The sequence below is a fragment of the Syngnathoides biaculeatus genome, chromosome 13, assembly GCF_019802595.1.
Source record: "Syngnathoides biaculeatus isolate LvHL_M chromosome 13, ASM1980259v1, whole genome shotgun sequence".
Lineage (NCBI taxonomy): Eukaryota > Metazoa > Chordata > Actinopteri > Syngnathiformes > Syngnathidae > Syngnathoides > Syngnathoides biaculeatus.
The window spans coordinates 19811193-19826090 of NC_084652.1; the positions used below are offsets into that span (position 1 = coordinate 19811193).

Here is a 14898-nt window from a genome sequence, read left to right on the forward strand (position 1 = left end):
TTCAGGACCTAAATCATTTAGTGATTTATAGACCAGTAGCAGAACTTTAAAACCTATTTGACAGCTAACTGGGAACCAGTGCAAAGACTTTAGGATTGGCGTTATATGTTCCAAGTAAACACATAAAAAAAAATTCTCTCAATGTGTGACATGAAATGAGATCTGAATCATCCATCCATCCATCCATCTATCCATCCACCCATCCACCCATCCATCCATTTTCTTGAATGCTTAGCCTCACAAGGGTCATGAGAGAGTTGGAGCCTATCCCAGCTATCATTGGACAGGAGGCGGGGTATACCGTGAACTGGTTGCCAGTCAATCGCAGGGCAGATAGAAACAAACAACCATCCACACTCACAATTACAACTAGGGGCAATTTAGAGTCTCCAATTCATGCATATTTTTGGGATGTGCCGCTCGGAGAAAACCCACGCAGGCACGGGGAGAACATGCAAACGCCGCATGGGCCCCCGGGATTTGAACCCCAGTCCTCATAACTGTGAGGTTAATGCCCTAACCAGACGTGCCACCACGCTGCCTTCAGTAAATCATGATTACCTCACATTTTCCCATATGCTAAATGCCAGAAACATGAGCGAAATATTTTTCCAGACAATTATTCATTACTTTGTTGAAAGTTAGAATTTTGCGTACATTTCATTAGTATTTGGTGTGGTGACTTGGGTAAAACATTTTGTACATCCTTCCACAAGCTTCTCACAGTAGATAGCAGGAATTTTGGCTCCTTCCTCCTGACAACTGGTTTTGACTGAGCCAAGTTTGTAGGCCGCCTTGTTTCCACATGCCTGTTCAGGTCTGCCCATAAATTTTCAATAAGTTAAAGATGAGTGCGTCTGTGATGTTTTTTTGTGATGAATCGATTTGCGATGTTATGTTATGTTGTGATGGCCACTCTTTTGTTTTCGTTAAGCCACTTTGTAACCAATTTGGCAATATCCTGATTGGGTCTTGAGATATTATGGTACTATTTCCACATAATGTTCTTTCCTCAGTGTGCCATCTTTTTTGTGATGTGCGTCAGTCCATCCTATAGCAAAACAACTCCACAACATGGTGCTGGCACCTTCATATTTCCAAGTTTGGATGAATGGTCTTCTCAGGGTTGAAGCCCCATTTTCCTCTAAACATTATTATGCTCTTTATGGCCAAACAATTACGTTTTAATCTCACCAGATCACAGCAAAAGGTTTCCAAAACTGCTTATTTTCTTGGGGTGATATACACATTTTGGACCGAAGCGCAATTTGTTAGTCACTCTGGGAAACAGAACCGGTTTTGTTCCTAGTGGTATAATGGCTGGAGATTCCCTTGGTGTTTATATGCCCATGAAGAAGAAGAAAACAGTCGGTGGCAAAAAGAACTGATGAATACAAGAAACTGTTGGCTCCAGTTGCACAAAATCCTTAAAATTGCCATAAATACATAATGACGACACGTACACGTCAAGCCATATTCCACAAACAAATGGCTCCTTGCTTTTGTGCACATGTGCAATATGATGTCCTTTGTGTGAATATGTCTGTGACCTGACAGACTCATATCATCCACAGTAAAAGTTTTTGTAATGTGACCGACAAAACGACCATAGTTGATGACAAATCTGAATTGCCCTGCTTTGTGAACGTAGCCCATGACTTTTGATGATATTACACAAAGAAGTGAGGTGTTTCAGATGTGCCTGATTCAACGACATGCACGGGTGTGTTTCTAAATAACTCAAATGTTGTCAATAACACTATCCGAACCCTCCTATGAAATGACACCTTCATCTACATTTTCCCAAATTGTTCAAAGTCCTTGTAATCTTATGGTAAACGTCTGTCTAAAGTAATAAAAAGATTGCCTTTCTTTCATCTTTGTGGCATTTAGCAAATAAATGGACAATCCTACTTAACCTAAAAGTTTAGTTGGTATTTATATATATACCAGTGTGTATTTAAACATCTTGTTTAAATTGTCCACCATTAGGATTAAAAAAATGGCCCATGATAGTCATTAATAATGTTATATGAAAAAAAAGGAATTTACTCTATAGGTTAAAATAGGGTACTAACAATTTCACCTTCCATTTTTGCTCGCCTGTTAGGTACAATCCTTCATACCCATACAAGTACTAAATTTAGACTACCGATAGGTAACTATTGTTCTTGTCTGTTCCAGCAGCACTTCAGAGAATCTCTACTCGATGATTCAGCACCCAAAGGATGGTGGAAGAGCAGATAACTCTGTGCATGGAGCGAACGGGACCATGCCCTCACCTCGGGTCAGAGAGGGTGTTCCTGTGCAAGGCTTGAGGCCCACCAGCCCCTCCTACCTCATTCAGCGACAGGTACAGTCTCACCAAGCAATGACTTGAAATCTTTACAATCTTCAGTAAACCAAACTCTGATGGATTCTTGTTTTCCAATAGTAAAATCTGCACTGGTCTCTCCCTGAGCATTTGAGCCAGGTATACAGTGCCTTCATACTCCTGCTCCCTTTATTAAAATCTCTTAATACTTCCTATGTTCGTCATATATTTGCTAGCATGGTCTAACATTGTCCCATACAGGATCTTCCATTGTAAACTTCAAACATATTGACACGCAGAATACTGTATCTTGTCACATTCATACAGTATCCCTCTGAGCAGTATGTATATTTTACATTGGCTCTCCAATTGTGCAGGCTATTGATAACGTTGTTGTTGGTGAGTGTGTTTTCATAAACTTGGCCAAACTACATACATGTACATACAGGTAGTTGACATAGTAATGTTAACTTGATTTTACTACTATGTTATGTGAGCCACCCTGGCTTGCATGTTCACTATATATATATCCAAGGGTATGTTGTGGATCAAAACCATCATTATTACACACTGCAGCTGCCATGGAGACCTTACAAAAATAATAAAGATGTAGCTGAAGGTTAGACCTACAGTGAAAATAAAAAAAGTTGACACACCTCTAAATATAAATATATTTAGGGGTACATCAACTAAAAAAAACAACGTAACTCTTCTTAAGACCCATTTTTACACCATTATTGTTACCTTTAACCTGTACAACTCAATTGAGAAACAATGCTGTACATTTTGAGAGGCAAAGTACACAAAGCATCAATTGAGGTACAATAACGTTCACTCCCTCTTACAACTGGAGGTGTGACTATGTTCCGAATAAACCAGTCATATTCAAAGTTATATCCTGTGGGATTCACCACACACCTGCCACCATTTTAAGTGCCTCTTATAAACCCCAAATTAAGTTTCGCTATTCTACTATAGCGTTTGTGAAAATGTTGTACTCACATCCTACAGCACCAAGCTGTGTTCCATGGAGAGGTTGCACATCATCAGTGGGATTCCACTTGTTCTGAGGTATATGTCAGCAGAAGTGTACAAAAGAATTTCCAAGGCATTACGAATAGGAACGGTGAAGTGAAGAGAGTCATCATCAAGTAGAGAAAATATGGAAGAACATTATGAAGAACTGGAAATCCCTCCAAATTTGATTAAAAGATGAGAATAAATCTTGTCCAGGATGCTGACAACACATTATAGTTACAGGACTTTCTGTTAAGTACCAAGGTTGAACATTCTGGAAGTAATTCCAAAAGGTACGCTGACGCAAAAACAGCACTGCTCATCACCATACCAACACCATTCGTACAGTGCCGCATGGTGGTGGCAGCATCATGCGTTGGGGTGTTTTTTTCAGATGGAGGAAAATATGAACCGTTCCAATAAGTCAATAATCAGTGTGAGCACCAACCCTTCAGACTTTAGCCCAAAATCAGGGTGGGGGTGGGGGTGTTAGGAGCAGCCGCTTACTTTGCAGATCTGAACTTTATTCAGCACGAACAGCTTAATGAAATGAAACTGTCAATCATCTCCAATAATAATATATTTTGGAGCAATTAGTAAATATTTGATTGCCTTTGGAACCCCCCGCCCTCATTTTGATTGCCAAAATCGACACCCACCCCCGTGTCTAAGAGGGCAGAAGCAGAAACCAGATTCTGCATTGCTGGTGTGGAAAGCGGCAATGTCCTCACTAATAAATACTTTAATCAGAGGGTTACTTTAAAATGTGACAGATGGAAACTGATTCCATTTTAATAGCAGTTTGAATGCAATTGGTTGTCATAACAGCACATCTCCAGTTACAGTACAAAAGTGTGAACACTACACATAATGTCACTAGGTGAAGTTATTTTACTTCCCCTCTTAAAAATATTGTTTTAGTTATAGAGCTTATGGGTCACAATGATGGAATGTTTCTTGCAAAATATGTTTTACATGACAAACCTGGTGTTTAATCAGACCACTGTTAACTTTTTATATCCACTTGTGGACAAAAGTCATGTTGTTGTTAGCAGACGTTGAAAGAAAGAGTAGAAAATACATAAATATGTAAATGGTCATCAGAAATATACTCAAAGTACATTTTGAACCCATACATGTAATGAAGTATTTGTTTACTGACATTCCGTCACTGGTCATCTGATGTGTCTTCTTCTTGTCCTTGTATAGTCCACAGATCTGGTCAGTATGGTGTACAGCTGCATTGGTGCAGACATTGAGGAATCAGATGCCAGCAGCACCTGTGACACCAAAGCGATGGATGAAGTTAGTGACAAGTCAGCCGGGATATCGGGGGGTCCGCCAGACAGTGGCACAAACGGCCATGAGGCGTCCTCCAAGCAGCAGGCAGACAGGCTGGCAGAGACGGGCAGGCAGGAGAGGATTGTACCTCTGACCGGGCTGCAGACTGAGTCTGACGGGGATACTCAGTATCTGGACAAAGGCGTAACTGCGGCTCCCTGTGGTCTGAGGCCTGAGCCGCCACCTCAGATCACCAAGCCCAGTCTTGCTGCCATGAGGCAGAGACATCTTCAGGAGAGTTTAGGTACTGTAAGCGTTTTTTTTAGGAAATGTGCAGTGTGCAAGCATAGGTTTACTATCTCCCTGCTCTTTCATTTTTAACATTCATATGTTAATGTTAAATATTATATTCTTTTTATTTTTAGTTTATCATAATATTAAAGCAATAAAAACCCTTTGCGGAAAGAAATAAACACTCTGTAGGATTGTGTTAACTGGTTAGACTTAAAGGATTTGATAAATATGACATAAAATGTAGATTCTCTTCCCTCTGGTTCAACATCCCAGTTGAACTGAAAGGATTCCAGAAAAAAATAATAAAATGTACATTGTCTTCCCACATGTTCAATATTATATGTTACAAAGTGTGAACAGCAAGAGGTGATTCAATATTTAGAGTCAATGTGTATTATATTTGTTGGCAACTATTAATCATACCTAAACACCGCTTGCTGTTTTGAAAGCAGGACAATCGTGTCATTCATCAAATGACTTGGATTCTTAGAAATGTGTTACAAATGTGTGACACACTCTAGCATTCTACTTTTCAAATTTGATTTTGAGATTCATTTTGATTTCCAGCAGAGGCAGGAAGGTTGGTAATGGAAGAGCAGAATGAAAGAAAAGTTGAGGAAAAAGTGAGGACGCAAGGACCCGAGGGACAACGTCCCCTCATTCCTACCAAGGTGTGTGACTACAAACCAAAGAGAAACTTTTTTGGGAGGGGGTGTTAACATACTGCACTACACTGCAATGAAAATGTCACCTAACAAAACGCTTTATCCCGTGTTCAGCCTAGTCTTGACCTCTCAAGAGACAAAACGTCCCCAGAAACCCCCAAGATTTCTCCCAAAGTCTCACCCATTAGTCAAGAAGGACATGAGACCCACAGGAGTGCACCTCTTGCCCAGTCTGTCAGTCATGAGGAAGTCACCAGTCGAGAGTGGAGGAGCCCACCACCACCTGTCAAGCCTGAAATTGATTCAACTGCAGACAGTGCTGTTTGTGAAGGTATTAAAAGTGTATTTTTTTCAGTGTAAGTCCAGGAAATTTCAGACTGGGTGGAAAAATGAAACATTAACACATTGTTTTAAATATTTCATCCATCCATGCAGTTCAGCTGTTAAGTCAAGCAGAGTGGAGGATTCGTATACTTTCTTTTCCAGAAAGCTTTTACTGTGTCACAATGGAGTTTTTAACCTGCGTTTTTCCTTTTATTATAATGGATATTTATTGAGAATGAGTGTCAGTGAGATTGAGTCAGATAGAACATAGTTTCTAGATGGGAGTGAGAAAAAAAGACAAAAAAGAGCGAAACACTAACTGTAAACAAGATGAGAAAAGTTTAATGATTATATATATAAAACAATTAAAAATTTGGTATAGGGGCTATGGTGCTACACCTTGTGAGGGAAGGACACCACAAGATGGGACAGGACAAGACAACAAAAGAAGCATGCAGGACAAGGGTCGTGAGCCCGCCTGTACAAGTGTGGTGGCAGTGGCTATGTAAATTATAAACGTCTACAGGACGAGAGTGTGAGAAAGGGGACACCCAAACAATTCAGATAGTCTTGAGCTATTTGACACAATAAGTAAGTGGCCCCACAGCCAACGTAAAAGAGCAATCTGTGTGTGCATGCGGACAGATGCCAGTGAATTGAAACCATTTCGCATGCACTAAGACTGACAGGACTATCTAGTGATTGCTCTGCTTGCATTGCTGTGGCTGAGGACCTCATCCAATCAATCGAGAAGTGGGATCGGACCAAAGAGTCCACCCAAAGGCAGCCCAGCAGACGAGACATGTCCCACACAGAGGGACTCAGGGTGGTCTGGGTGCCCCACTGAGTCACCACGACAACCGGGCACCCAGAGGAGGTCGCAGGGACCCGATACCACCCCCTCAGCCAGCCCTCTCCACCGCCCCACATGACCTCACATCCTGCTGGACCCACGATACAGCCAGGTCCCACCCATAGGAAAGGACAAGGAAATGATAATGTTACATACCCACTGAATGCGTTTTGGGCATTTCATGCAGTGTGATTACGTAGAAAGTCAATGCTGTTCACGCGGATGGATGCGAATCGGTGCAGGGCAGCACGGATGACGTGGGTTCACACAAATTTGCCTCCTTTTCCCGGACGCTTAAACCTGGGACGAGGTGAACTTGTCCAGGAAGTAATGTTGTCAGTTTGATGAAGACAGGAAAAAGTACTTTTATTGAGCACTTCTTTTATTTGGTTATTACAAACAACAGAGTACATTTCTCGAGTCAACCTCATTTGGAATGCTTTTCTTCTTAACATTTTGTGAATTTATTAATAATCGGAACATATCACACCTGTTAGGTAAAAATGAGGACCGCAATGGATTTCCTGTAACATCACGTGGCACAAGAAAGTCCAACTCTTTTGACACAGGTACTGTTTTTCCAACACTCGTATTTACTGTACTTTGGCCAATCTGTGCATGTTAAGTCATGATGCACATAAGCATGGATGTAAAATATATATATATTTCTAAATGTGTAGAGAATTATTTTTTTGCTCCCGTTTTAATAAAGCAAGTTGGCTGTGTCGGTATCACCCCTGTTATCTGTGCCATGTCATTTCCCCGCAGGCATGGAGCGGGGCGGTCACTATGATCTGGAGAGGTTTTCAGATCCCAGACTCTCTGTGAAAAAAAATAATTTACCCCATTACAGAAACAGATCTTTGGACTACCCCACTGGCACCAGCTGTATGTACTGCATGGCATTCCTTTCCCCAACAAAATTTGACTTGGCAGTAATGTGACGGCTAAGTTTGCGAAATAATTGACCTTGCAAATACAGAATGCATCCATTTGTCTCATGTATTGTTCACTTAAAGGAAGATTCTCCCCAAAATCCATATGTACAATAAACCCTCCAATGTAAAGTAATATTATTATTACATATATTTTGGACATTCATTGAAAAAAGAATTTGAAAGTACAGAACATTTTTGAAATCCAAGCAAAATCTGGATATGTGCCAACTTTCACAGCCTGACCCGGAAGAAATATCCTTGACCCTGACATCACCGGTGCTTACCATTACAGACCATTTCTTCTAGCTAAGCCAAGATGTCGAAGTGTTGTGCAACAAAACTGAGAAAACGCACCCAAATTTGTCATTCTTTAAAGGGAAAATCCAGTGCTTTGTATGAACAGTGTATCCAATAGGTCACATAATATGTACCCGATTTTGAGAATGTGACGTTAAATCCTCTCTCATTTAAATCTTTTGAGAAGACTTATCGACAATTGAGAATTTTCAGGGGTGTTGCCATTTTCGTGAGTCACATGACCTACGTGCACGGATGTGACGTATACCGTGTAGAAAGGCCCTCGGAAGCTTCGGGCCGGCAGGCGCGGATGGTTCTTCAGACGGGAATGACGCGGTGTCTGATGAGCGAGCTCCAGCGGTTGGGCTGCGAGCCAAGGTTCCGGGGCTAACAGCCTCCGCCGCCTGGAAGCTTGGCTCGCAGCCCGCCACCAGAGCTCGCTCGTCAGACACTGCGTCATTCCTGTCCTAAGAACCATCCGAATATTCAACATTAATTCCTCCGTCTACCTGATCAACCGATACTGCTATTTCTTCATCAGATGAGGATAAATACAAGAAATCGGCGCTGGGCATAAATGGTGTCCCATGTATTTGAGCCTTTGTTGTGGCACGGTACACGTCACATCCGCACTCGTAGGTCAAGTGACTCGCGAAAATGGCAGCACCCCGGAAAATTCGTAATTGTTAATGCAAAAATCTTCTCAAAACACTATTAAATGAGAGAGGATTTAACATCACATTGTCAAAATAGGGTACATATTACATGACCTATTGGATACACTGTTCATGCAAAGCAAAGGATTTCCCCTTTAACCTTGCATGGGGTCAACTGACAGGATAAATCTGTGGCTGTCACAGTTAAGACTCGTTCATCAGCTGGTGAAATTTGCACGCATCGAACCATTACTGGTTATTAGATGCTTAGCGATGGCGTCTCATGCCAGTACTGTGTAAGTAACAACATACTATGAGGCGGCACGGTGGGGCAGCTGTAAAGCGTTGGCCTTACAGTTATGAGGACCCGGGTTCATTCCCGGACCTCCATGTGTAGACTTTGCATGTTTTCTCCGTGTCTGCGTGTGTGTAACCTGCCTCCTCCCTGTTGACAGCTGGGATAGGCTCCAGCACTCCCATGACCCTCATGCGGCTAAGTGGTAAGAAAATGGATGGATGGATATATACGTGTAATAACTTTAGGGAAGTCCCTTTTTTTTTTTTTTTTTTTTTTGCATTTTATATTCCAGATATAAATAAACCATTAGATCATCCTACGCCATACTCAGATAATAAGCTTGCGATTTTTTTATATACTTTGGACATAGCCCATAGCATTCATATAGCTCACATAGGATTTACATAGCATTAGCATAGGATTCCAAGACCGTTAAAAATGTATACTCACCGATTTTCCACTGGATGTACAAGCGGTCCTTTCACCAAACTGTCATGGATCACAAATAAATTGATATGTAGCACTTCTTCGTCCAAACAACTTTGTATCTCGTATGTAGTATCTGTGTTATGCTGACAAGTTGATCGTGATGCAAGTTCATTCCGCTACGCTCCAATTTTTTGTTCCTTTTCAAACTCATCACAAGACTGACGTTCCGCCTAAGTTAGCATTACGTCACAAAGAGAACACGAACACCAGTGTTTTAACGGAGCCTATCTGGAACACCTCCGAGGTCCATGCTATGCCCTCCGTGAGCGTCACACCCCTTCTCCAACATGTCAAGTTCCCCTTGTGTGTGTTATGGCTCAAGCGCTTTAACATTGTACTTTATTTTTGTTTTTTCTGCTCAATGGCGGGAGTAGTAATAACACGGAGCATCAACTCGCTGTTATACTTGCTTTATTGCCTCTTAGCACACACACTTGCTGGCTCATATTTACGGGGATGTGCGCGACTCCTGGACTCGTAACACCACTTGAAAGTGCCCCTAGATCTTTCCCCAGCCTAGCTGATTGTTAGATGGGCAAGAAAAAAAACATCGATCTATCCATCCATTTGCTGAGCCACTTATCCTCCGCTATCCTCTGCTAGTGCCAATCGCAGGGCACATATAAACAAAACGAGCAACCATTCACGCATGCATTCACACCTACGGGCAATTTAGAGTCTTCAATTAATTCATGTTTTCAGAATGTGGGAGGAAACCAGATTGCCCGGACAAAAACTGTGAATTGAACCCTGGTCCTTAGACCTTGTGAGGCATACGACATCCACTGTTCCTCTAGATGGAAAACATGATCAGAAATAGGCAAAACAATTTTTTAGATGGGTGGACAGACACACAGAGAGGTCCAACTATTTGTGTATGAGCAATTAAGAAGTCTTTTTTTTTTAGAAATTCCCCTTTAAGTTCTTCACACACTTAATTTATTAAAGCTACAAAGTTGCATCACAGTTGCCATCCAGATTTAATTGGGATGATAAGGGTTCTTCCATCCATCCATCCATTTTTTACCACTGATCCGAGGTTGGGTCCCGGAGGCAGTAGCTTTGGCAGGGACACCCAGACTTGCCTCTCGCCACCCACTTCGTCCAGCTCTTCCGGAGGAATCCCGAGCCCTCCCCAGGCCAGCCAAAAGATGTAGTCTCTCCAGTGTGTCCTGGGTCTCCTTCCGGTGGGACATGCCTGGAACACCACACCAGGGAGACATCCGGGAGGCATCCGAATCAGATACCACACCCACCTCATCTGGCTCCTCTCAATGCAGAGGAGCAGCAGCTCTACTCTGAGCCCCTCCCAGATGACAGAGCTTCTCACCCCATTTCTAACATAGAGCCCAGACATCCTGCAGAGGAAACTCATTTTGGCCACTTCTATTCAGGACCTTATTCTTTCGGTCACAGCCTACTGCTCGTGACCGTAGTTAATTGTAGGACATAGATCAACCGGTACATTGAGAGCTTTGCCTTTCAACTTAGCTCCTTCTGTACCACAATGAACTGAAACAAAGTCTGCATCACTGGAGAGGCTGTTGCGATCTGCCTGTTGATATTTCGTTCCATTCTTCACTCACCCGTGAACAAGAGTCCATGATACTTGAACTCCTCCATTTTGGGCAAGATCTCATCCTAGACCCGGAGAGGGCACGGCACCACTTACCAACCATGGTCTCAGATTTGGAGGTCCTGATTCTCATCCCAGCTCTATCAAACTCAACTGTGAACTGCTCCAGTGAGAGTTGAAAATCACAGCTTGAGAAGCCAACAGAACCACATCATCTGCAAAAATTAGAGATACAATGCTGGGATCACCAAACCGGACCCCCTCTATGCCTTGACTGTGCCTTGATATTCTGTCCATAAGTTATGAACAAAATCAGTGACAAAGGCCAGCCTTGGTGGAGCCCAGCCCTCACCGGAAGAGAGTCTGACTTACTGTCGACAATGCGGAATCTAACTCTCACACCGATCATGCAGGGACTGAATAGCCCATATCAGGGGGTTCTGCAAACCATACTTTCTCTGCCATTCTCCAAATACACAAAACACATGATGGGGACTGGTTGGGCGAACTCCCATGCACCCTCAAGAACCCTACCGAGGGTATACAGTAGAACAGGTCCACTGTTCCACGGCCAGGACAAAAACCACCTCCTGAATCTTGGATTCACTTTCCCGATAGATCCTCCTCTCCAGCACCCCTGAATAGGCATTACCAGGAAGGCTGAGGAGTGTGAGCCCCCTCTATTTGGAACAGACCTACCGGTCCCCTCTTAAAAAGCATCACCACCTCAACAGTCTGCCAATCCAAAGGTACTCTCTCCAATATCGACACAATGTTTCAGAGGCATGTCGACCAGAACAGCCCCACAACATCCAGAGCCTTTCGGAAAATCAGGCAAATCTTATCCACTCCCGGCGCCTTTGAATATCACTTTTTGTTATGCTGAAATGTCATGCACAGAAACGAAAGCCTCTCAGAAGTTGAATCATGTAGCTAAATTATTGTAATTTGTACTGTAAGTACACATACAAAAGGCTGCAGGCCACTCAGCATCAATTGGAGAATGATAAAAGTTGACATGTCACAAAGCACTGCCTTAATTTTTGTTATGAAAGAATGTGTGAAAAATACTAAGTGATGCTCTATCAAGTTACATTTCCTGTAGGGTAATGTTGGTGCGTGATACCCTTGTGGGGATAAGCGGCTCAGATAATGCCTGCATAATGTTGGTGCCCTCAGTTTACACTGGAAGATGAATATCAGATGTGAAAGTTTCTTGTTTGGCTCTTAAGGCAATTCAAAAAATAAAATAAAACTCTTACTTAGTGGCTTATCATCACCTTATTCTTATCTCTGATAAAGCCTGTTGCAGACGGGAACAAGACTATACATAGTATTACTGTATAAAAACCAGAAAAGGGAAAATGTTGAATAAAAAAGAAAATTAGACAAATACTTTTCACTGTGAGAGGCCCTCTAACTCTCACATCTGTGGTTGATCTGCGGTTAATAATAAGTATAAAACATATAAACCAGATAGTAAAGTAGTTAAAAGTATATTGAGCCTATGAAGTTTACCGCAATCGCTGTTTCATTGCATTCCAAGTGCTGTCATTCAGAATAAGTATCACAAAAAATGCCAACGAAAAAGTTATCCATCTTCTATCATGAGGGTTACAGTCCAGAAAACACTGACAACGGACGGAATCCATGAAGTACTGACAAAATAATTTATTGCATTGTTTATGTGAATTTGCATCTGCAATTTGGTGTCAATATCTACTGTGTTAACAATGTCAATATTTGTTCGGTTGAACTTCACCATCCACACACTCTCACTTAAAATTGCACAGTATTTTTTTTCTGCAAAGTGAAGCAACCCCTTTGTTTGTATGTGTTATTTGTCCCCCATTACAGTGTTTTCAAATAAGGAATAATGCTAATCTACCGTCATTGTGCAGGTTAGTAATTGAGCTATACTGATGAGTAAAAAAACAATTTTTAAATTGCAACGCATTGAATGCAATAAGTGAACTACAGGCCATCAATGTACAGTATACAATTACATACACCCAATGGTGAAATTTAGCCTAGTGGGCTTGACTGGCATATATGCCAATTCCGTATGCCAATGCTGCTGTTCTTGGTAGTCTACCAGTGACTTCAGATAGTAAATCATCCTGTTCTGAGGTAAAATCTACAAAATTGTAGGAGTAGTGATAGTCCTAAAATGTCTTCAATATTCAAACCAATGTTTGTCATTGTGCAAGTGTGTTTAGATTAAACAGTACATATACCAGTAAAACAAATTTGCATTCATCATCTTCCACTGACAATGTATTTGCTTTTTAGGTTATGAAAGTCCCCAACTTGGTAACAAAGATGTGTTATGATGCCGTGGACCAGAAGAAGGTTGCATGAAAAGGACTGGAATGAGACAACCTTTTAAACCGCACTGACCATTCTTTTAATTCATGTAATGTGAGTTGTGACTGAGTATGCATGTACTGTATGGTTTTTAGTTTAAGGCAATTGCACTTGTTTATGGGAATTTTAAAAGTGGTTCAAAATGCACTTTTCATACGACAGTACAGTAGAGTTCAACGTATCTCCCATATTTGCTTCAACTGATTTTTATGCTGTAAAGATAAATTACTTCAAAGTATCCTTTCTCCTTGTCCCCTGCCTGTTCTTCACTGACAATCTGTTAAACAATGAGTTTGTACTGTATTTATTCAAATGGAGATGTACATATTTGATAACAATCTGCACTAACGTTTGTGTTAAATTTATTGGTGAACAATCATGATTTTTCTCATTAGTGATAATTTATCATGAGTTACATGTGATCAGTATGTGTTACTTGAATGCAAATGGTTTGGAAATTTCTTTCATGCACTAACGCAATCATCTCTTTAAAGGTATTGAAATCAGTTGGATAATCATTTATCCTTTTAATCTGAATTTACTAGAGGGAAAAATGCATATTTTTTCTAAAAATGCTTCTGTTAATCAGAAACAATAAAAATGACTTCACACAAATGAGTTTTCTTAAGTCTTTGTTTACATTTGAAAATCTTAATGTTATGATATCTAACATGTCCTAAAGCTATTTTTTTCTACTTGGAACTATCACTATTATTAAATATGCATTACTATTGAATATGCATCAGCCGGTGACGTCATTTTTATGTAAATTGTGAAGGAACAGCAGAGGGCAGCAGAGTCTCGGTGCTTCTTGCACTTCTCTAATGAACTAAGAATATGCGCGACCATCGCCGTCTGTTCTGGTGTTTATGTTCTGGTGTTTATTTGCAGCTGAGCTCATTGGAAGATGGGTGCCTTGGGAGTGCGGGCGAGCATATCTAGAGGAGACTTGCTAAAGAGGGGGATGATTGCCTGATTGTGTGCTCAATTATTTTTGTCTCTTGCGTGTAAACAGGAGATAAGGCCCTGTGGGACGTTTCCAGTTTGCCTTGCAAACAGATGAGTCAGGCTCTGGACCTTCCGTCAGCTTTTACAAAGAAGGAGAATGAAGACAATGGCATGTCACCTGATAGCTCACATTGTCAGAATGAATAAAGAAGAAAGATGTCACCCTGTAGGCTTAATCAGTGGATCTGAACGCTGGATTTGCAATTTTCAACACTTAACCACCTGTCATATGCCCAGTTTCATCACAGGACACCATTAGCATACTACATATGTACAGTTCTGGAAGAATCCACACTGACACAAGACATGAGCGTGCACAATTTTACAAGCTCTCCTATCTCTACTATGACTACGCTTGAAGAAGCGTGTTCCGTCAGTGCATGCGTGCTGATGTTTTTGTGTACACAGCACTGGCAGATGGGTCAGCAGTAAGCCACTTGACTGCTGTGTCAACAGTGGCAGGGTGGTAATGACTTGATAGGAGCCTTTGTGGACCAGTGTTCCCACTGAGAGAGATAGGG

The 14898-nt window shown here is 41.5% G+C and overlaps 1 protein-coding gene across 12 annotated transcripts in view; it reads left to right on the plus strand.

Annotated features, from left to right (window-relative positions):
• Positions 1 to 13967, plus strand: part of carmil3 (capping protein regulator and myosin 1 linker 3) — a 140964-nt gene extending 126997 nt beyond the window's left edge. For 3 of the 12 annotated variants that reach the window (XM_061839763.1, XM_061839764.1, XM_061839768.1), the window contains 7 exons: positions 2185 to 2353; positions 4541 to 4916; positions 5474 to 5577; positions 5686 to 5902; positions 7246 to 7317; positions 7517 to 7636; positions 13295 to 13967. In XM_061839763.1, coding sequence (XP_061695747.1) covers positions 2185 to 2353; positions 4541 to 4916; positions 5474 to 5577; positions 5686 to 5902; positions 7246 to 7317; positions 7517 to 7636; positions 13295 to 13335 — 1099 coding nt within the window. In that variant the 3' untranslated portion in view covers positions 13336 to 13967. The remainder of the gene's footprint in view (positions 1 to 2184; positions 2354 to 4540; positions 4917 to 5473; positions 5578 to 5685; positions 5903 to 7245; positions 7318 to 7516; positions 7637 to 13294) is intronic. The other 9 variants (XM_061839756.1, XM_061839767.1, XM_061839759.1 and 6 more) reach the window with 6 other exon arrangements.
• The last annotated feature ends 931 nt before the right edge of the window (positions 13968 to 14898 follow it).